This window comes from Phascolarctos cinereus, unplaced genomic scaffold, assembly GCF_003287225.1.
Source record: "Phascolarctos cinereus isolate Bilbo 61053 unplaced genomic scaffold, phaCin_HiC Scaffold_1;HRSCAF=81, whole genome shotgun sequence".
In the NCBI taxonomy this organism is placed as follows: Eukaryota; Metazoa; Chordata; class Mammalia; order Diprotodontia; family Phascolarctidae; genus Phascolarctos; species Phascolarctos cinereus.
This window is the reverse complement of record NW_027555514.1, coordinates 19,633,983-19,654,535: the sequence shown is the minus strand read 5'-3', so window position 1 is coordinate 19,654,535 and position 20,553 is coordinate 19,633,983. Positions and strand designations below refer to the sequence as shown.

Genomic DNA, 20,553 nt, shown 5'->3' with positions numbered 1-20,553 from the left:
CCTCTTGGGGCATGACTCAGATTGTGAACACCCCCCAAAAAAGGGAGCATCCCTCACCTCTTGGCAGGGTGGTGATGGCACCTCCCACATTCCTTTGCTACACGGAGTCTTTCCACACCGTCCAGATACTCTCACATATCCAAATCATTCATTCTCCCAGGCTTCACACAAATAATTACACCAGACTCATTGGGCTACTTCACTGAATATCTCCAAACCACCCTATTGATTACAAACGCTTCCTGCATTCCTCAGCTGCTCCTGCTCAATGAATGGCCGGGCACCTGGACGCCTCTTTGTCCCAAACTGGCAAAGTGTTCCAGACTTCTGACATTCCCATTCTGTACTTGTATGCTATTTTTGGACCCCATGGCAAGACCTTACATTCATTCATTCAATAAGCATTTATTAAGCACCTACAATGTGCCAGGAACTGTTCTAATTGCTGGGAATACAAAAAAAGGAGTCAAAAGACAGTCCCTGCCCTCAAGGAGCTTACAATCTGAATATGAAATTGAAGACCTCAACACAGCTCTGTGATCTAGTTAGTATCAAATTCCTCCTGCTGACCGGGGAGCCTGTAGTCTCTGCGCTCCATCATGTCACTTTGATCTTCACTCAAATGGCTCTCTGTGAGATTTGTGAATTTCCATGTGCAAATTTCAGATGCATCCTCTGCTTAATCTGATGCTTTAGAGTAAGGTAAGTTTCAAAAGTCTCTAAGTAGGGCTCTGAGGCCATCTTACTCATGTGCATAAACATCAGCACAAACACTGAGACAAGTAGATATGCTAATTCATTTTGTTATTAGGTGGTGGGTTTATAGCGTCAGTCCTAAGTGAATAGCCTTGGTGGTGATGTAGACTTATACACGTGAAGGAATTAGGAAATGAGACCATTTGTAATAAAGTATTAAATTGTGTACTTCAGCTAGTAAGTTCAGAGGAACTCAGGGTATGGGGAGAGCAGCCTGGACTAAGTAGTGCCTCATCTTGGCAGAGAGGTGGGGAACCATGGGGGCAGAATGTTGCATATGTTGTCAGATACGGTCACCATATCATTTCTTTTTGCCTAACTGCTTTCTTTGTCACAAAGGATGGTTTGATTCTCTTGGTATGGGGATGGCGATAGCTCCATTTTTTCATGGGGTGAAAAAAACCAAAAAATAGAATAAAGCCTTTTTTCATAAGGTAGTAGAGGAAGATCTCCTAGTGGAAGTTAGGCTTTGAACTTTGGTGAGATTTATATAAGATCACAAGAGGAGAAGGTCATTCTAGGCATGAGGAATAGTGTAAACAGAACTACAGCGTCAAGGAAGGGAGGGCATATGGCTGCCCTAGAGACCCGACCAAAAGATAAAAATGTAGAAGGTCACTGGAAATAATGCCCCAGAATTCTACTCCAGCCCTGTCCCCCCGGCATTCAGACAGCTTTTCAATAGCTCACAGAGTTTCTGGAATTAACAGTAGCACAATAAAGGTCCCCAGAGCATCTAAGTTTTCTCCTCTGTCCTTCCGGCTCTCAGATTGATGGACATCTCATCAACCTCATCACAGCTCAGAATTATGACATTCAGACTCTGAAACCTAAGGCAGGGTCACTTGGTAAATCACACCATGAGGTCACATTCCTCCAACAGAATTTTAAATCCCTCTTTCTAGATCTGGCACATCTGGGTATGGAAATGAAATCTTGACAGCCTAATTAAGGATAATTTTATTCAATGGCAGCCTGGAAAGTTGAGGAAGATCTGGACAGATGGTCAGTGCCTAAGTCCAAATCCCTTTTGTTTATTGAGTATGTCAGATCTGTAGTCCCACTGAGTCTCAGAGCTGCAGAGAGAGAGAGAGCTTCAGTGATAGACAGGCTATAGCAGGAAGACGAGTCTTCTTCCCCGCCCCCCCAAGCCATCCTTCCCCCCTTTTCTCCATTTATCAGGCTTAGGTTTTATGTAATTATAATTGTGTGTGAGGTTTTTGTGTGGCAGCAGTATTAAATGTGCTCACTCACAGAAACAAAACAAAGAGACGGCCCATTTTCATTTATTTGCCAACATTGTGACATTTTGGCAAACTCTAGAAAATGGTATAAATGATTCATTTCATTTCCCTGTTCTTGTGGACCATGGGTTTTGGTGTATTGCTCATTGCTACTGACACATGTCTCTGAAGGGCATGGCCAATTAGGAGCTCAGAGCCCCTACTCCCTGGAGCCAGTGGTTGGAGCAGTCAGTAAAATGGGAGGAGGTGATGGGGGTGTAAGGTAGCTCTCCTTTCCATACCCATGAATGAATCATGATTCTAAGAGAAGAAATAAACTGGGTCATTTGGATGTTTGGGTTTGCTGCATTCCAGTAGCAGAATCTGGGAGGCTGAGCTTCTAGTTTGTAGGATAACAAAGATGTAGAACTGGAAAGATGCTGAGAGGTCAGGTCTAACTCCCTTGTTTGGCAGATCAGGAGACTTCTGGGAGGAACTTTAACAGCTATAACTAGGGTGCAGTGACAAGCTTTTAACCAAGGTGTGGTTGTTCAGTTTTCAGTCATGTCTGACTCTTTGTGACCCCATTTAGGGTTTCCATGGCAGAGATACTTTCCAGCTCATTTGACAGATGAGAAAACTGAAGCAAACATGGTTAAGTGACTTGCCCAGGGTCCAGACATCTAAAAGACCCACTCCCTGTGCTCTACATTGATTCTTCAGGTAACTATCCCCATACCTGGCAGTCACAGAGCAGAAAAGGACCTAACAGGTCATCTGGTCTCCCATACTCATTTTACAGATGAGGAGCAGAGATGTTGGGTGACTTTCTCATGGTCCCATAGCTAGTAAGTGTCAGAGGAGGGGTCCTTCCCAAGGTCCCATACCATCACCCTCCTGGCTTCTTCCCTTCAGCCAGTGCCCATCTCCACCCCACCAATCCCCCACTACATCCCCTTCCCATTTCCTCCTCAGGTTGGAAGATTGAGAACAAGAAGACAGCTGCTATGCTTTAGGAGCTGGGTCTAGATTCTTGGGGAAGGGATAGTGTACCACTGCCCACTTTCCCAGTATAACTGCATTTGGCGGATGGACAGTCTCCTCTGTATATTCTACCCCCAACTAAATTGGCATGAGAATTCCTATTAAAGCTCTGACCTCAGGCATCAGCTAGTCTAAACCCCATCATTTTATTTTAAAGATGTATTTTTTAAAAAATTTTATTAATTTATTTTGATTTATCAACAATCACTTCCATATGCTTTTGAGTTGAAAATTTTTCTCCCCCTTCCTCCCCCCCACCCTCCCCAAGACTTTGCGCACAATCTGATATAGGCTTTACATTTGCATACCCATTAAACATATTTTCACATTAGTAAAGTTGTAACTAAAAATTGAAACCAATAGGAGGAATCATCAGAAAGATGAAACAAAACTCAACTGAAGGAAAAAATAAGTGAGAGAGATTTGACTTCCATAGTTCTTTCTTTGGATGTGGACAACATTTTCCATCCTGAGGCCTTTGGAAATGTCTTAGATCCTTGCAATGCTGAGAAGGGTTCAGTTTAACAATCTTAGTCATTGCATAACGTGGCTGTTATTGTGTACAAAGTCCTCTTGGTTCTGCTCACTTCACTCAGCATCAGACCATACAGGTCTTTCCAGGTTTTTCTGAAGTCAGCCTGTTCATCATTTCTTATAGCACAATGGTATTCCATTACATTCATATACCACAACTTGCTCAGCCATTCCCCAATTGATGGGCATCCTCTCAATTTCCAATTCTTTGCTAAAAATATATTTATTTTTATAAATATTTATAATTTTTCTCTCCCATTGAACAATTTTTTTTTAAAAAAAGAAAAAAACCCTCCTAGCAAATATGCATAGTCCCACAAAGCAAACTCCCACGCTGGCCATGTCCACAAATGTAGATCTCTGTCTACATTTTAAGTCCATCGACTTTCTGGCAGGAGGTGCATAACCAGTTTTATCATCTGTCCTCTGGACCTATGGATTATTACATCTGATCAGAGCTCTTTTCGGGGTTGTTTTTCTTTAAAATGTTGTCATTCTGGGGCAGCTAGGTGGTGCAGTGAATAGAGCACTGGCCGTGGAGTCAGGAGGTCCTGAGTTCCAATCCGGACTCAGACACATAACACTTACTAGCTGTGTGACCCTGGGCAAGTCACTTAATCCCATTGCCTAGCCCCCGCCAAAAAAATGTTGTCATTTTACAAATTCTTCTTAGTTCTTTTCACTCCATTCTGAACCAGTTCTTAAAAGTCTTTCCAATTTCCTCTAAAACTGTCCTTTTCATTATCTTTACAGCATTCCGTTTCATGTATATGCCATCACTTGTTCAACCTTTCCTCAATCTGTGGGTAACCCCTTAGTTTTTGTTTGGGGGGCTGCTGCAAAAAGAGGGACTATTCATATTTTCATACATCTATCAAGCATTTATTAAGCACCTTCTGTGTGCCAGGCACCTACCGTGCCCTCATTTTCCGTGAGAAAACTGCTGCCCAGAGAAATGAAGTGATTTCCCCACAGTCACATAGGTAATGAGTGTCAGAGCCAGGACTGAAACCCAGGTTCTGTGACCCCACATCTGGGCTTTCTCTATTCTGGCTTCTGTGGTACATCTGCTACTCCACTGGAGGAGAAATTTCATCTTTCAAACATGATGAAGTGCTCTAATGAGGGCCAAATATTGAAGCAAACACCAGAAAACCAGACCTCTTAAGACGTCAATGACATCCAATGGCTGCCCTAGAAACACACCTCGTGGGTCTGTTAACACGGCAGAGCAGACAGAGGGGGGAGCTTGGAGGCAGGAGAGCTGCCTCCGGTGCGCCCCAGCGCTGAGATCGTGGGCAGATCACTAAACCTCTCAGAGGCTCAGTTTTCTCAGCTGTAAAATCAACACAATCATATTTACATTGCATTTTCCTGGTTCCACCTGCTTCTATTTTTTGCTTTGTTTTGTTTTTTTAAACATTATTTACCCTGCAGGGTTGTTGGGAGGGAAGTATTTGTGAGAACTTGGAGCATCATACAAAAGACATCCTGCGGGAGGGTCCCTCGATTTACAGATCAGGAAACTGCTGGAAGGGGTCACAACTCGGTTGTCATTTTTGCCTTCACTCATTCATTCACTGATTCTTTCACTCAACAAATCTGTCTGCAGCACCTGTTTTGTACTAGGGTATAGCTAGGTGGGGCAGTGGATAGAGCGCCAGGACTGGAGTCAGGAAGACTCATCTTCAAATCTGGCCTCAGATACTTACTAGCTGTGAGACCCTAGGCAAGTCCCTTCACCCTGTTTGCCTCAGTTTCCTCTTCTGTCAAATGAGCTGGAGAAGGAAATGGCCAAGCACTCCAGTATCTTTGCCAAGAAAACCCCGAGTGGGATCATGAAGAGCTGGACATGACTGAACCACCACCACCGCCTAGCTCTCTGTAAGGGACTGTTGGGGACACAGAGAGGAGCCACGTATGGCCTGCCCTCCCTTCCCCCTCCTCTCCTTCTGGGAAGTTTTTGATCTCCTAAGTGAGATAAGACCCTCGCCCAGATGGCTCACATACAGGACAGGAAGTGATCAGCACCATGAGCAGCACATGGCAAACTACAGAAATCCAAAGGACAGGAAACACAAATCACTAGCTTTAATTTCCTGGAAAAGACAGCTTACCTGGACAACAGAAGAGAATCTGGACTTGACTCTGTGCTGACTCAAGCGACCTTGGCTGTTTTTGGAGCCGCTGCCCAGAATCTAAAGACCTGGCCTTGAACCCATTAGCATTAACGTCATTCTCTACTCTGGTGCTTTGAAAACCTTGAGGTTTTATTTTTTGTTTGTTTCTTAAAATTTTCTCCCCCCCTTCACCATCCCCTTAAAAAAAAGATTCTGAAGAAATCAATGACAGAGGGTCAGGACCTACAAAAATACTCAGAGCAATGTGTTTTACAAAGTAAATTATAATTAATAGCTTTTTTCAGTGAGCTACATTTCCCCCCCCCTTTTTTTTAAGGCAGTTGGGGTTAAGTGACTTGCCCAAGGTCACACAGCTAGTAATTGTCAACTGCGCCACCTAGCTGCCCTTCATTTCCTAATGTATCCCATTCTTCTCCCCTTCCCAGAAGGCCATCCCTTATACCAGAGAAGAAAATAAAATATTTCAGCAAAACTAGCCAATGATTGGAAGTCAGACCTGATCTGCAGCCTTCTGTACCCAGAGTCCTTCACTTCTTCAAAGAATTGAGGTGGGGGAGGGGCCCTAAGTCTTCCCTGTTCACTCTTTTTTGGGCCATTATATTTTCATAGCAAATAGTGGATGACTTGGGTGGTGCCGTTCTTCCCATTTATCCGGGAGTGGTCATCATACCAGGAAAAAAATGATATTTTCCTGGTTCTGCTTGCCTGGTTCATAGAAGTTCCACAGCTGGTTTAGCCATTCCCTAGTTGCTAGGCATCTGCATTATTTCTACTTTTTCACTGCTAGAAAAAGTCCTGCTTCTGTTGTAGCAAAAATAGGGATAGGGAGAGGACCTATGATTTCACCTGTATAGAGAGGAACTAGAAACAAAATAGGTGTTTGTGAATGGCTGGTTAACTTGTCTTAATAATAGCTAGCATTTGTGTAGTGTTTTAAGGTTTGTGGAGCACTTTGTATATGCTGACTTATTTGATCCTCACAGCCCTGTGAGGATTGCAATTTTACAGATGGGGAAAGTGAGGCACAGAGGGGTACAGTGACTTGCCCAGGGTCACTCAGTAAGAGTCTGAGGCTGGACTTGAATTCCTATTTCCAAGTCCACATTTCCACATCCTGTGCTCTATTCATTGTACCACTTAGCTGCCTATAAACTCTAGCTATCATAAACCTTAAGGCTTACAAATGAGGCATAGAATGATGGTATTTTCCTTGCTTATTATCATTATTTTTTAAATCCAGGTTTCTTTTTCCATGTTGCCTTTTTGCGTCTTTCTCTGCCACCCTAGACTAGTCAATTGATCTGAGCCTGAGTTTCCCCTTCTGTAAAATGGGGGTAATAATACCTCCAGGAACAACCCTATAGGGTTGCTACGGGGCCCAAATGAGGCACTTTGCAAACTTTCAGGTCCTAGGAGTATTAGTTACTATTGTTATGATTATTATGTCTCTCCCTTCTATGACCCTCCCCCAACCTTTCCTTGCCTTTGTTTTCCAGTCTTTATTTCTCCATCTTCCTTCTTTCTTCTCAGACTAAATAAGTGATTGGGATGAGTTAAAAAGAAAATAATGTGAACCTTTGTGTGTGTGTGTGTTTAGATTCTGCTCGTCCCTGAAAGATGCCCTTTCTGGGGAAAAAGGGTCAGGGTCAGTGATAGGGGCTGGTGAGAAATACCAGCACCTGCCAAACAGGGAGAACGCTGGAGTCTTGCTACAAGAGGCAGATTACCGCAGAAACTCAAGGTCTGCGCTGATAGTAAAAAGGAAGGGGGAGTAGGTGGAGGTCCGTGTGTACCTTTCATCATCATTAAAAAACCAGCCAACCAGGCCCTCTTTCCTTCCTTCTCCCATGGTAAGGGGCAGGGATTCCTCCGACCAAGGTACATGGGCTTCTCCAGGGCTCGGGAGCCAGCTAGGGGGGATGCTGACGTTCCTGGCTGTGGCTTTTGATGCCTTAAACTGGGGAGCTGGCGCACTGGACGCTTCTAGCTCGTTAGGCAAACCTTCCTGCCACTTTAAGGATTATAAAGGGCCTTTTGTATTTATCGCTTTATTTCACTTCGAATACAATCCTTCGAGGTGGGGACTGGGGGGATGTTATCTGCATTTTACTCAGAGCAGATTGAGAGGGGAAGGGGCTTTTACCTAATAGTGTCTGAGGCAAGATTCAAACCCAGGTCTGACCCGACTGGGCCTTGCTAGGAGGCAGGAATGTGTCTTTGCCCTCCTGCCTGTCTTTCTGAATTCCTTTTCCATTTCCTATCTCCTATCCATTGCTTGCTAGAGAAGGCCACGGCTTCACATTGACCTCTCCAGCTCCAGAAGGGCCGCCCTTTCCCTCCCACCCATTCTCAGGGCCAGATCACTGAGTGCAGCAAATTATCTACTTAAAGTGGTTCAGACCAAGGTCTTGGTTGATGTTTGCCTTCTGAGGGGACGTTGGCACCTCCACAGAATAAAAGTGAGCTTGGACCCAAGAGGCCGGGTGAGGCCTAAGCAGGTTGCTGCATATTACCAAGGAGGAATGAGGCCAGAGAACTAAGGCGGAGGATGTCCTCCAGAAATGATAGGGAGGCTCCTCACTGGCTTCATGTGACCCCTCCCTTTCCACCTGGGGTGGGAGGACAGGAATCCCATGGGATAGGCAGGCCTGGCTGTCCTTGGAGGGCTTCCCCACGTGGGCGAGCAGCTCCACCAGGATATTGGATAGCTAAGCGTTGAAGTAAACAGAGCGCTGAAATCGTGAAGACCTGAGTTCAAATACAGTCTCTGACATTTACTGGCTGTGTGATCTTGGGCCAGTCACTCAGCCTCAGTTTCCTCATCTGTAAAGTGGGAGTGATAATAATAGCATCTACTTTACAAGGTTGTTATGAGGGTCAAATGAGGTAACATGCAAAGGTTAAAGGGCCGTATGAATGCTAGCTCTTGTTATTGTTGTTGTTAGGGTGGGGGCCTTCCCAATCACCCTACCTTTACTGCCTTCGTCAAGCAGGAAACTCTTCCCCTCAGGTTCTGAGTCACAGTCTGCCATCATTAGGCCTCTTACCTGGAGGTGGGGCTCAGGGGAACCGACTTGCCGTGTGACCTTGGACAGAGGAAATCACTCCTGGGCCTCAGTTTACTCATCTGCAAAATGAAGGGATTGGACTAGAAGGTGCCACTGGGCTTCACCAGGCTTTAAAAATGACTGATTGCTATGAGCCTTGGCCAGAGAACCATGGCGCAGCTGGTGAAGGTTTACATTTAGCTCCCAACATTTAGAGCTGGAAGGGCCCTTGGAGGTCATCAGATCCATCCCCTTTATTTTACAGAGAAGGAAACTGAGGCTCAAGCAGATTTGATGATTGGTCTAAGCCCAAAGTAAATGACAGGGGTAGGACCTGAATCCGTGAACTCTTGACACTTCCCTGTCGGTGTTACGCTTGTCTTTGCATTTCTACTTATTTCCAATGCCTGGATTTAGGGTTGATGGAAGGGGAAGAAAAGTCTTCCTTACATTGATACCTTCCTACAAAAGTAGGATGTGCTGCCCTGGTTTCCATTCCCTGGAGGTGTTTGGGCAAAGGTTGGGTGGAAGAGCCGTTGTCCACCATGTTGTTGAGGAGGTCCGATTTTAGGTGGGGGTTGGGCTAGGTGGCCAACTCTGAAATTTGGCGACTTTATGATTTTGGTCCCAATGGGGGCCATGATCCCTAATCAGGCTCTAACCTCGTCTCTTTCCTCATTTGGGGCTCTCATTTTCTTTCAAGGCAAACAATTGAGTCTGGTCGGCCCATTCCCAGGAACCAATGTGAAGAGTTACTCTGGCTACCTCACCGTGAATGAAACCTATAACAGCAACCTCTTCTTCTGGTTCTTTCCAGCTCAGGTAGGTGGAGGGCTGTAGTAAGGTACTACAGTGGCAGAAGGTTCCCTTTGGGTGGCAAAATGGATGACTATTAGATTTCAAGTCAAAGGAACTGGGTTCAAATCCTGGCTCTTCTGTTTAGGACCCGTGTAACCATGGGGAAATCACATCATCTCTCTGGGCCTCACTTTCCACATTTATGAAATAAGAAGGTTGACTTAGATAAGTTGTCACTTCTCTTCCAGATCCAAGGCTATAATCTGATGGGTCCAGGGTTACTCTATAATCCTACTAGGTGGTGTAGTGAATAAAGTGTTGGTCCTGGAGTCAGAAAGGCCTGAGTTCAAATCCTCCCTTAGACACTTATTACCTTGCGCAAATCAATTCACCCTATTTACCTAAGTTTCCTCATTTGTAAAATGAGTTGGAGAAGGAAATGGCAAACCACTCCAGTATCTTTGCCAAGAAAACCCCAAATGGGGTCATGAAGAGTTGGACACAACTGACTTACCAAACAGCAGGCACTCAGTAAAACCTTCAAAGTGTGTCTACATCAAAAGCAGGTCGCTGAAGACGCCCATCAGCAGGGATGGACAGAACGTGCTTCTCTTTCAGTTCGTAGGCTTGAGGTGACCTGAGCAGGGTGGGAGAAACCAGCAGAGGGCTAAGGCCTGGCTGGGACTCTGAACATTCCACTGGGAGCTCATCCCCACCAGTGGTCATAAGGAATCAGCCGGGTGGGAGGCCCTTGTCTCAGGAACACAGACGTCTACACACTGTTTCCCTCGTGGAATTTTTAGAACTATGAAGATACGAGAAAGAGGGAGGCAGGAAGAAGGTGGCAATAGTCACCCAAAAATGGCTTCAAAGAATCATAAAGTAAGTCAGAGAAGTCCCCTCTTTCAGAAAAAAGCAAAGCCCAACCCAGCCAGCCAGACAGTTCTTTCTTCTTTACAGAGAGGAGCAGCAAGCAGGATAATGAAAACTCACTTTTATGTTTTCAAGTTTTATGGATTTCTTGTTTGTGTGTTAATCTCGCAGTCATTTGGAGGTACGTTTGCCCACTCCTGACCACCCCCTCTTCTCTCTATCACTACCCTTCAAGCCTCGCTTTGTAACACAGCAAACATTCATGCAAAACTGAGCAGTGAGGCACGTGGGAAAAGCCGGCTAGATGGGGCCAGAGGACCCTGCTTGGAATCCTGTCCCCTCCCTCTGCCCCTGCCCCTCCGGGTAGTGCTGGGTGGCCTTGGGAAGGTTGTTTCGCCAGTCTAGACCTGATTTCCTTCTCTGTAAAATGAGGTGAACTAGCTAAGACCCGGTCTACTTAGACATTTGTGATCCTGGCACAAAATCTGACTTTCGACTTTGGCATCCCTTGACCCCCACCTTTCCAAAGAAAGAAGGGAGGTTTATTTCCTCATCTCCTCCCCTGGCCAAGATAGGTTGTTCTAACACTGCAACGGTAAGCACCCATTTTTAAAAAAAAGACAGAACTTAGCTGTGTAAATCTTACTGGTTAACACCAGAATTGGTAGAGGTCTAAGTGATCTGATGGGGAAGGAGGTAGGCATTATACCTGAGTATAGTTAGGAAGACCTGAATTCTAATTTCAGCTCCAATTCTTTTTTTTTTTTGTGGTGAGGCAGTCAGGGTTAAGTGACTTGCCCAGGGTCACAAAGCTAGGAAGTGCCAAGTGTCTGAGGCCAGATTTGGACTAAGGTCCTCCTGACTCCGAGGCTGGAGATTTATATACTGCACCATCTGGCTGCCCTGTCAGCTCTAATTATTACCAGTTGTGCAACCCAGGGACCATAGCTACTTATTTTTCAACTGAAAGATGAGAAAGGTAATACCTGACCTACCTGCCTTCCAAGGTTGTGGTGAAATCAGAGGGTAGAAAATGAATGCAGTGTTTGGTATATAGCAAGCATTTAATAAATGTCTTATCATTCATGTCATTCATTCATTCATTCATTCACATCATTCATTCATTTGTTCATTCATTCATTCATTCTTGCCTGCAGACCCTAAAGCGCTCTATAAATGCCAGCCACCCATCCTTTGCTTGGCTCTCTTGGTGACAGTGTGGCCTTGTGAAGCGATAGATTTCAGCTCTGCACCCTCTGCTGGCAACCCAGCAAACTTCCCAAGCCAGATCAATGAGCAATGGCTTCATTCGGTGAACCCCCAGCCAGGCTCCCCTAATGAGGTCTGACAGCTTTGTCTCCTCTTCCAGGCCTCAGGCAAGGTCCCAGAGGGAACTGACGGCTATCCTGTGGAGATAACCTCTCATTCTAACGCTGGGGAAATGACTGCAGAGCCCAGTTTTGAAGTGATAGAAGGGGTGGCACGGTGGATAGAGCACAGGCCCTCAAGTCAGGAGGACCTAAGTTCAAATTCGGCCTCAAGCACTTAACACTTACTGGCTGTGTGACCCTGGGCAAGTCACTTAACCCCATTGCCTAGCCAAAAAAAAAAAGTGATAGAAGGCCCTTGGGGGCAGACAAAGCCCATTGGAGCCATGGCTATAAAGGACTCTGGATGTCACCTGGGCAGCCCTGTCAGACAGTCCGGGAGAGCTCTGACAGAAGGCTGCAGTGGAAGCCAGAGCCCCTCCAACTGTGACAGATGTGTGGTGGGTTCCAGAATGTAGACGCTGGGAGAAGGAGATAAAAGAGTGGATAGTATTCCTATCCATTCCAAAAGTGGGATTGAGGGAGGATGTCCAGAGGAGAAGCAGAGACAAAAGAGATGAGGAGGCATCCCTGTAGGAGGCAGAAATATTGATGTTTTAGCCTGTCACAGAAAGTGCTGTTTTCACATAACACTCAGTAGCTGTGTGACTCTGGGCAAGTCACTTAACCCCAGCTGCCTCATAGAAAAAAAATAAAAACCCCAGAAAGTCCTGTTTTAGTAAGAAGGCCTGATACTGCTATTGGGGGGGACATAAGGTCCGGGTCAGTCATGCAAAGGAGAGGAAACATGACCTGTAGGAAGGAGGCTGAGCTTGCATACCTCCAGGTCCTTTTTTTGGGGGGTGGGTAGGTGGGATTCCTAAGGCAGACCCCAGTAGCAAGAGGAACACACGTAAAGGACCTCCAGGATGGGGAGTCACCCAGTGGTATTTTCTCAGTCCGTTCCACTGTTCTGACTCGGCTCTCCTCCCTCGCCAGCTAAGCTCCACGCTAACTCTCCTTTTGCACCCTTCCCCCCTATTTGCCATTCATCATTTGCCTGAGACCTCAACCCCACAGTCTCCCCTCTCCCTCCATTCCTTTCCTTTGTTTTTTCTCACCTGCTCCAAGTGGGTTGAACCAAGTCACACCACCATGAAGTGCTGGCTGGGTACATTATACATTCATGATACCCAGCTTTAGCCAGGGGTCTCACTGTGTCAGAATAGCCCTCTTATTCCTCTCTAAAGGATTCTCTGTGTCGCTCCTCATACAAGCCATCCCAAACCTTCTCAAGCCTCATGCCTTGCCAGCTGAGGGCTGCACCTCTTAATTTACTGAAAATAATTGAGACTGGTCCATGTGAGCTTCTCCCTGTCTGCATCTCAAAGCCCCTTGACGTCATCTCCCAATCCCTCCCTTCCCTCGGTCCTCCTTGCCACAGGACAACCCCTTTGCATGCACCCCTCAGCCCCTCCCCTCCTGCTCCCCACCGATCTCACCAGGTGGCACACCTAGCCATTTCTGCCTTCACGCCATCTCTGGCCTCTGCTGCCTTCTCTCCCCTGCCTCAGCTCTCCCCTCTCCCCTAGGTTAGGGCAGCAGCCTCCCAATCGATCTCTCTGCCTCAAGCCTCTCCACTCTTGGGAGGAAGTGATGTTCCTTAAGGGCAGATCTGACAGTATCACTCCCCTTCTCAGTAAACTCCAGCGGCTACCTATTGAGTCTAGGAGAAAATAGACTTTTCTCCTAACTAGCTTTAAAACCCTACCCTACCAGGCCACAGCCTGCTGCCCCTGCCAATCTCTGTGATTCTTCAGCCAGACTGGACTCTGCTCGTCGCCCAGAGCATTGCGCGTCCTGTGTCCAGACGCTCAGATGTCCAGAGGGCTGCGTAGCTGGGGAGCTGGACAGATGTCGTGTTTCTGTTTATTCTCAAGGCCTTCCATTTGTTTGAAGGGAGATATGCTCTATCAGCCTAGTTCAGGGCATTTTGGCCCAGACAGATCCACTCAGACACGCATGGTAAAACAGAAAGACACACTCACTGCTGGGCTGACTGAGTTTTGTCCAGATAGGGCATCTCCCTGAAAAGCAGACTGAGACTCAGACAGAGACATGTAAATAAGGCCTTAATTAACATTTTAATAGGTTTTCCCAGCTTAGGGCTAAGTGGCATAGACATCTTGGAGGTTGGGGTTTGCTGTTTGTGGCTACATCTTCTCAAAGGCTGTGGGGTTCCTCATTTGGGTGAACCTTGGGCATAGACACAGCCATCTGGATGGGCAGGTTGGGGCCACTCCAGAAGGTCGACCTAAATTTTAAATTTCTATTTAAATTTTTGTAGCCCTCTTTGCAGTGTCAAAATTCCCACTATTAGGGGGACTTTTTACTTTTTAAAATACTTTGGCTCCAGAGTATGTCATTAAAATTCACTGTATTTGAGAACGTTCACAGCAATAAAATGTTAGTATTCACTACTAGGTCTATAAGGAGGCGGCTAAGTGGCTCAGTGGATAGAGCACTGGACCTGGAGTCAGGGAGACCTGAGTTTAAATCCACTTGCTAGCTGTGTGACCCTGGGTAAGTCACTTCACCTCTGTTTGCCTTAATCCACTGGACAAGGAAATGGCAAACCACTCCAGTATCTTTGCCAAGAAAACCCCATGGACAGTATGGTCCCTGGGATCGTAGGTGGATACAACTGACCAGCAACTACTAGTCCTGTAGTTCAAAGAGATGAGAGAAAAAGTATGTACAATATGTATGTACAATATGTACCATATGTATATGTATGTGTATGTATGTATAACATATGTACAATAATATTGATAGCAGTTCTTTACAGAGTAGGAAAAACTGGAAACTATAAGGGGGTGGCTTCCTATTGGGGAATGGCTCGTAGTTGGAGGGGGCAGTACGATGTAGGAAGGGACTGCGTTCTGAAGAGCTTTAAATTCCAAATAAAGCATTTTCAATTTGATCCTGAAGGTGGGAGCTACTGAAGGTGGTGTAGGGGTGACATAGACCTAGACTTTAGAACAATCACTTGGTGTCACCCCAAATCACAATTCTCCTCTCTGGCCAGGATTCCTCTTAAACCTGTTCTCTTTCTCTGTTACAATGTAAGCTTCTCGAGGGCAGGAACTATCTCACTGTGGTGTTCCAATCTCCAGTGCCTAGCAGTACCCAGCTCACAGTAGGAACTTAATAAATGCCTTGTAATTAAAAAAAAGAAAAAGAAAGAAAAATCACTTTGGCTGTTGAGTCAAGGATGGATTGAATTTATATGTGAGTTGCCTATTTACAGATAAATGATGCCATCAATTCGTTTGAAGGTGAAGGAAGCTTTCCCTCTGGAGGCTTTTTACACTGCTGAAATCACACAAATAAAACAGAACAAGCTCAGAATATCTGGTCAGATTAACTACTGGTTACCTGGTATAGAAGCATGGAGAGAATGATTTCTAGGACATTTGATGGAGGAGGAGGAAGGTGGGAGAAGGGATGCAGGCAGCCTGTGGGAAGTACAGTGTAGCCAGGGACCCCTGTGCATGAGAGGAAAGATTCTGCCATTTGGGGCTAGGTTTTATCTTCTTTTCTCTTTTCTTTTCTTTTCTTTTCTTTTCTTTTCTTTTCTTTTCTTTTCTTTTCTTTTCTTTTCTTTTCTTTTCTTTTCTTTTCTTTTCTTTTCCTTTCTTTCCCCTTCCCTTCCCTTCCCTTCCCTTCCCTTCCCTTCCTTCCTTCCCTTCCCTTCCCTTCCTTCCCTTCCTTCCCTTCCCTTCCCTTCCCTTCCCTTCCCTTCCCTTCCCTTCCCTTCCCTTCCCTTCCCCTTCCCTTCCCTTCCCTTCCCTTCCCTTCCCTTCCCCTTCCCTTCCCTTCCCTTCCCTTCCCTTCCCTTCCTTCCCTTCCTTCCCTTCCCTTCCCTTCCCTTCCCTTCCCTTCCCTTCCCTTCCTTCCCTTCCCTTCCCTTCCCTTCCCTTCCCTTTCCCTTCCTTCCCTTCCCCTTCTTCCTTCCCTTCCCTTCCTTCTTCCCTTCCCTTCCCTTCCTTCCCTTCCTTCCCTTTCCCTTCCCTTCCTTCCCTTCCCTTCCCTTCCCTTCCCTTCCCTTCCTCCTTCCCTTCCCTTCCCTTTCCTTTCCTTTCTTTTCTTTTCTCTTGGAGAGAGGACTACCTGGTAATGACTTCTTTTGGATTCCTTTAAAAGTAGGAGGAAAGCTTATAAAATAGGATATTTCTAAAACAGTTTTCCAAAGAAGATTAAGAGAAAGTGAATGCATGAATTGGAAAGCTTTTTTTAAAAGCACCTGCTGTGTGCCAAGTGCTATGTTTGGGGGGTAAAAAGATAAAAGAGACCCAGCCCTTTTGCTCATGGCCCTTACATGGGGGTGAATGTGGGTGGAGGGAAGTGGTGGCCCGGGCATTGAGTGTTTTGATTTGGGAAGTCTGGGGGATGAATAGCAGTATACTGTAGGTGATTAATAAATGCTTATTGACTGGTGAGTGAACGATGGGTAGGGTTGGTCCATTGATACTCATTTGAAATATGGATTTGGTCATGGTACTCAGACCAAGAAACAGAAAAGAGATGGAAATGAGGCCCAGAATTCCTGGCTGAGGGGCTGAACATGGGTCCTAGAGCTCCATTTTGGGAGAAAAGTGCCTAAATTGTAGCAAGAGGGAATCTAGTTAGGATGTAAGGAAGAACTTGCCGACTGAATGCATACCCTAAGAGTCTTCTAATAAGGAGGCCATGACTTCTCGTCCTCAGGCGGTTATCACTTATTAATTAAGCAGTGTTCATTTTTAAAAGTCGGACAGCTCAGTTTCGTGGGTGGTTTGGGCCACCTTCCCACCACGGAGCCCTTGAGAGCAGTGTCCAGTTCATGAGTCGGCCACCAGAGGTCACCAGAAGAATTGAGAGTCTCTGATCCCTCGCTGAGCTGAGCCTCGGCCTCCCAGGATTCCACCACCACCCGCCTCTCTCTGCTTGCAGATCCCAGGCCCTCCTCGACCCTCCGGTCGTTTCCTGTTATTGCAAGAATCTGAATTTTGTGTGAATTTCTAAAATGCCTTTTCCCTTTCTGCTGCGCTGCCCTCAGCCAGGAGTTTCTGTAAAATAATCAGAGGTGGAAGAGACCCCCATGGTCATCTAGTCCAGACCCCCACTTTTCAGATGAGGAAACTGATGCCCAGGAAAGTGAAAGTTCTTGCTCAAGGGCCAGAATTCAAACCCAGGATCTTTTCCAGATCTAACCCTCTTTCCATCATCCCCCAGGCTCAAGCTTTTTTTTTTCCTTAGTTAGCAGAACTCTAGGTTGTGAGCTAGAAGGGACCTTCAAGGTGCTGTAGCCCCCTCACTTCACAGATGAAGAAGCTGAGGTTCCCAGGCTTCTGGGCTCGGAGCTGGGAGGTTCCTCCAAGGCCATCTTTTTCAACCCCCTCATTTCACAATTAAGTAAATGCAGCCCAGAGAGGTTAAGGTGATTTGCCCAAGGACACCAGGTATAAATGGCAGACTCAAGATTTGAACCCAGCACTGATTCCAGATATCTGCTGTGCTGATAAATGTACCTCATTTCTTCCTTCCAGCCCCACAGTCAGTATAAATAATAGCAATTGGACAAATATCTTTAACATGGTTTCTCTAATTTTATAACTCCTTAAGTAATTGAGTTGAGGCAGTATGGTACTGTGGAAGGAGGTCTGCTAAAGGAGTCAGAGGATCTGGGTTCAAATTCTGAGTTCCCATTGACCCTGTGTGAGTCATCACCTTCCTCACCTCAGTTTCCTTGTCTGAATGAGGGGGTCTCATAGGTTCCTTCCAGCTTCAGACCTGTGATTGGAATATTCATCACTGTTGGCATGCTGGCCTAACCTTCTTCAAAAGGCCTTGTTTGAGAAGGTGCCTTAAATTTTGTCCTCTTTCTGTCTTTGCTAAAAAAGGAAGGGGGGAAGAAAGCCTCATCCTCAGATGGGAATGCAGAAAGTGTATTGCCCCCAGAGTGAGTGTGTAATTGCTTCTGAGGGACTCTGTAAACATTACATCAAAAAAAGGAAAAAAAATCCCCAGGTTTCCTTATCTTGATGTAAATAACTCTCAGATAATTTAAACAGAGCATGTAAAAATGTATTTTTCCCAGTTGACTTTCTGCCCCTCCTTCTGGCTAAGGGAGCTATTACCTTAGAGGCTGTCGGGGACAGGTGTGACTCAGGCTTTCTGGAAGCACAGATTGCCGTGGGTGGTGAAGGCTGCCTCACCTTCCCTTCAAGGACATGCTGGAGAATGCAAGTCAGCTGAGGCTGGAGGCCCACGGGCTGCACCTTTCCTATTTAAACATCTCAAGAATTCAGCTCCCTGTTTGGAAGTTACGTAATAAAGATGTGGCATGTTCTCTAGCTTTCTAGTGCACCCTTTGGGGTCAGGTGGACTGTGGAAAGGTGGCCAGGTTCCATGTTACCTTGTGCCAGGGCATGAGATGGAACAGCAAAGAGGAGAGGGGCAGCTTAGGGTGAGGAACTGAGATAGGGCATCAGAGAGGGAGAGGTGTAGGGCGCATTTCAAAGGCAGCCCGCCCTGCTGGATAGAGTCCTGGATTTGGAGTCGGAGATCTGGATTCAAATAGATGTTCAGATGTTGGTCGCTAAATGACCCTGCGCAAGGCATAGCTGTAGAGCTGGAAGGGACCTCACTGAGGCCCAGGGAGGTTGAGTGATTTCACATAGGACTCTTAGATCTGGGGCTGGGAGGACCTTAGAGGCCCTTCTAGTCTCATTGTACAGAGAGGCCCAAGGAAGACCAGGACCAAGTCCAAGCTTACATGGGGAGTAAGTAGCAAAGGTCAGATCTGAACCCAGGTTGTAAGGGTCAGCTCATCAGTTGGCTGTAGAGTCTCCAGCAGAGTGAATGAATGGAGGAATGAATCCTAAGTATGATAGATGAGCTCATAGTTCAAGGATCCATATGGATTCTCCTCCCAACAATGATGTACACCACAGGTCCTCTTCCCCTTAGAGGGTCCTCTTAGAGAATTGTTGTGGCCAAAGTAATTCCTCCCCCTGTAGCTAATTGGGGATGAGCATCTCTGAGCTGAGCTAGGCTGGTCTTCAGACAAAGTCCATGCCCAGACTGGTCTTCAGAGCTTTGCTGGCATGGTGGGACCATAGATTTGTATCTGTAAGGACCTCTATCTAGATGTACTCCTTCATTTTACAGAAGAGAAAACTGAGGCTCAGGAGCTAGAGTGACTTTGCCCATGGTCACTTAGGTAGTATTGGCAGAGGCAAGATTTGAACCTAGGTCCAGTATCTCTGCCAAGAAAACCCTAAATAAGGTCATGAAGAGATGGACTTGACTAAAATGATAGGAAAAAAACACCACCTCTGGCTCGAGGGCTAGTCCTCGTCCCCCTGTGCTGGGCTTTGATTCTCCTGGAGTAGCCTTTGTGAACCCAGGCATCACATCTACACCAGGCTGCGTAGTATAGATGTCACTGAGGGACCTGTAGATAATACATAGGCTCTGTAATGGACCCCTAATTCATTGGACATGCTGTCTTATTTTTAACAGAGACAAAGCTTTGTTACTCTCCATTATGAAGATGATTTGATGGAAAGAGGTTGACTTAGGAGGTGCAATTAGATGACCTTTGCAGTTCCTTCCAACTCTTAAAATTATTTGATTCTTTTATCCACCTGGTGGGATGGTTCATGTGATCATCTGTCTTTGGGTCTCTCCACGCTGCAGGAAAACCCCAACGATGCTCCAGTTGTTCTCTGGCTGCAGGGGGGACCCGGGGGATCCTCAATGTTTGGACTCTTTGTTGAACACGGGCCTTATGTTGTGAACAAGAACCTTACAGGTAAGCCTTGTCCCTCCTCTGCCCTCTGTGTCTCCAGAGATAGCTCAGGGGGAGCACAAAGCCTGCAGAAAGAGCTTAGCATTTCATGGTGATAAAAACAGAAAACTCGGCCAGTGGCTCACTCTGATCTGGGAATCTGTGCTTCTTAAGCTTTGATCTTTGTTTGCATCCGGACAAAACACAAGAGACCAATGATGTTCACTGCAGCTGTGGAAAGGCAGAAAATTCTGTGGTGGCCCAGAAGAGCCATCTGGCCACGGAGGAATGAGAATTTTCACACAACAAAAAGCAATGCATCCAGAATTAAAAGGGAAGAATGAGATTGGGAAGGTTTCTTTGCTTTGCAATAAACCTGCCTGATTTGGCACAAATTTATGGAAATGAGATTGATTTCCAAAATATAAGTAGTTAAAGAATATGATCAATCTGTTCTCAAAAAGAAAAAAAAAATTAAACAGTCACATGAAAGAAGTGGCCGAGCTTGCTAATAGAGAAAGGCAAACTAAAACAACTCCGAGATATTGCCATAAACTCATTAAGTTAGGGGCAGCTGGGTGATGCAGTGGACCTAGGGTCAGAAAGGCCTGAGTTCAAATTAGGCCTCAGACTAGCTGTGACCCTGGAGGAGTCACTTAACCTGTTTGTCTCAGTTTTCCTCCTCTGTAAAATGGGGATGGGCATCTAGGTGGTGCAGGGGATAGAGAGTACCGGGCCTGGAGTCAGAAAGATGAGATGGCGCTCTATCTGCTATGCCACCTAGCTGCGCCCATGATGATGACTTATATAAATAATTATTGTTACTGCAACGAAATTTAGGACAAAAATACCCTGAAAAGACATTTAGAAGGGGACAGGGAAATAACAGGATAATTTTGTTACTACTTCGCTCAATTTAGTAGGCACATTAAAAACAGAATGCTGAATATTGAAGTTTATGATATAATATATGATCCGCTTCGACAGTTGTGT

General features: G+C 45.9%; 1 protein-coding gene across 3 annotated transcripts in view; it reads left to right on the top strand.

The window, feature by feature from the left end:
* Positions 1-20,553, top strand: part of CPVL (carboxypeptidase vitellogenic like) — a 131,332-nt gene that overhangs the window by 21,948 nt on the left and 88,831 nt on the right. For all 3 annotated transcript variants that reach the window (XM_078151095.1, XM_020993264.2, XM_020993263.2), the window contains exons 3-4: positions 9,449-9,567; positions 19,470-19,584. In XM_078151095.1, the coding sequence (XP_078007221.1) occupies positions 9,449-9,567; positions 19,470-19,584 (234 nt within the window). The remainder of the gene's footprint in view (positions 1-9,448; positions 9,568-19,469; positions 19,585-20,553) is intronic.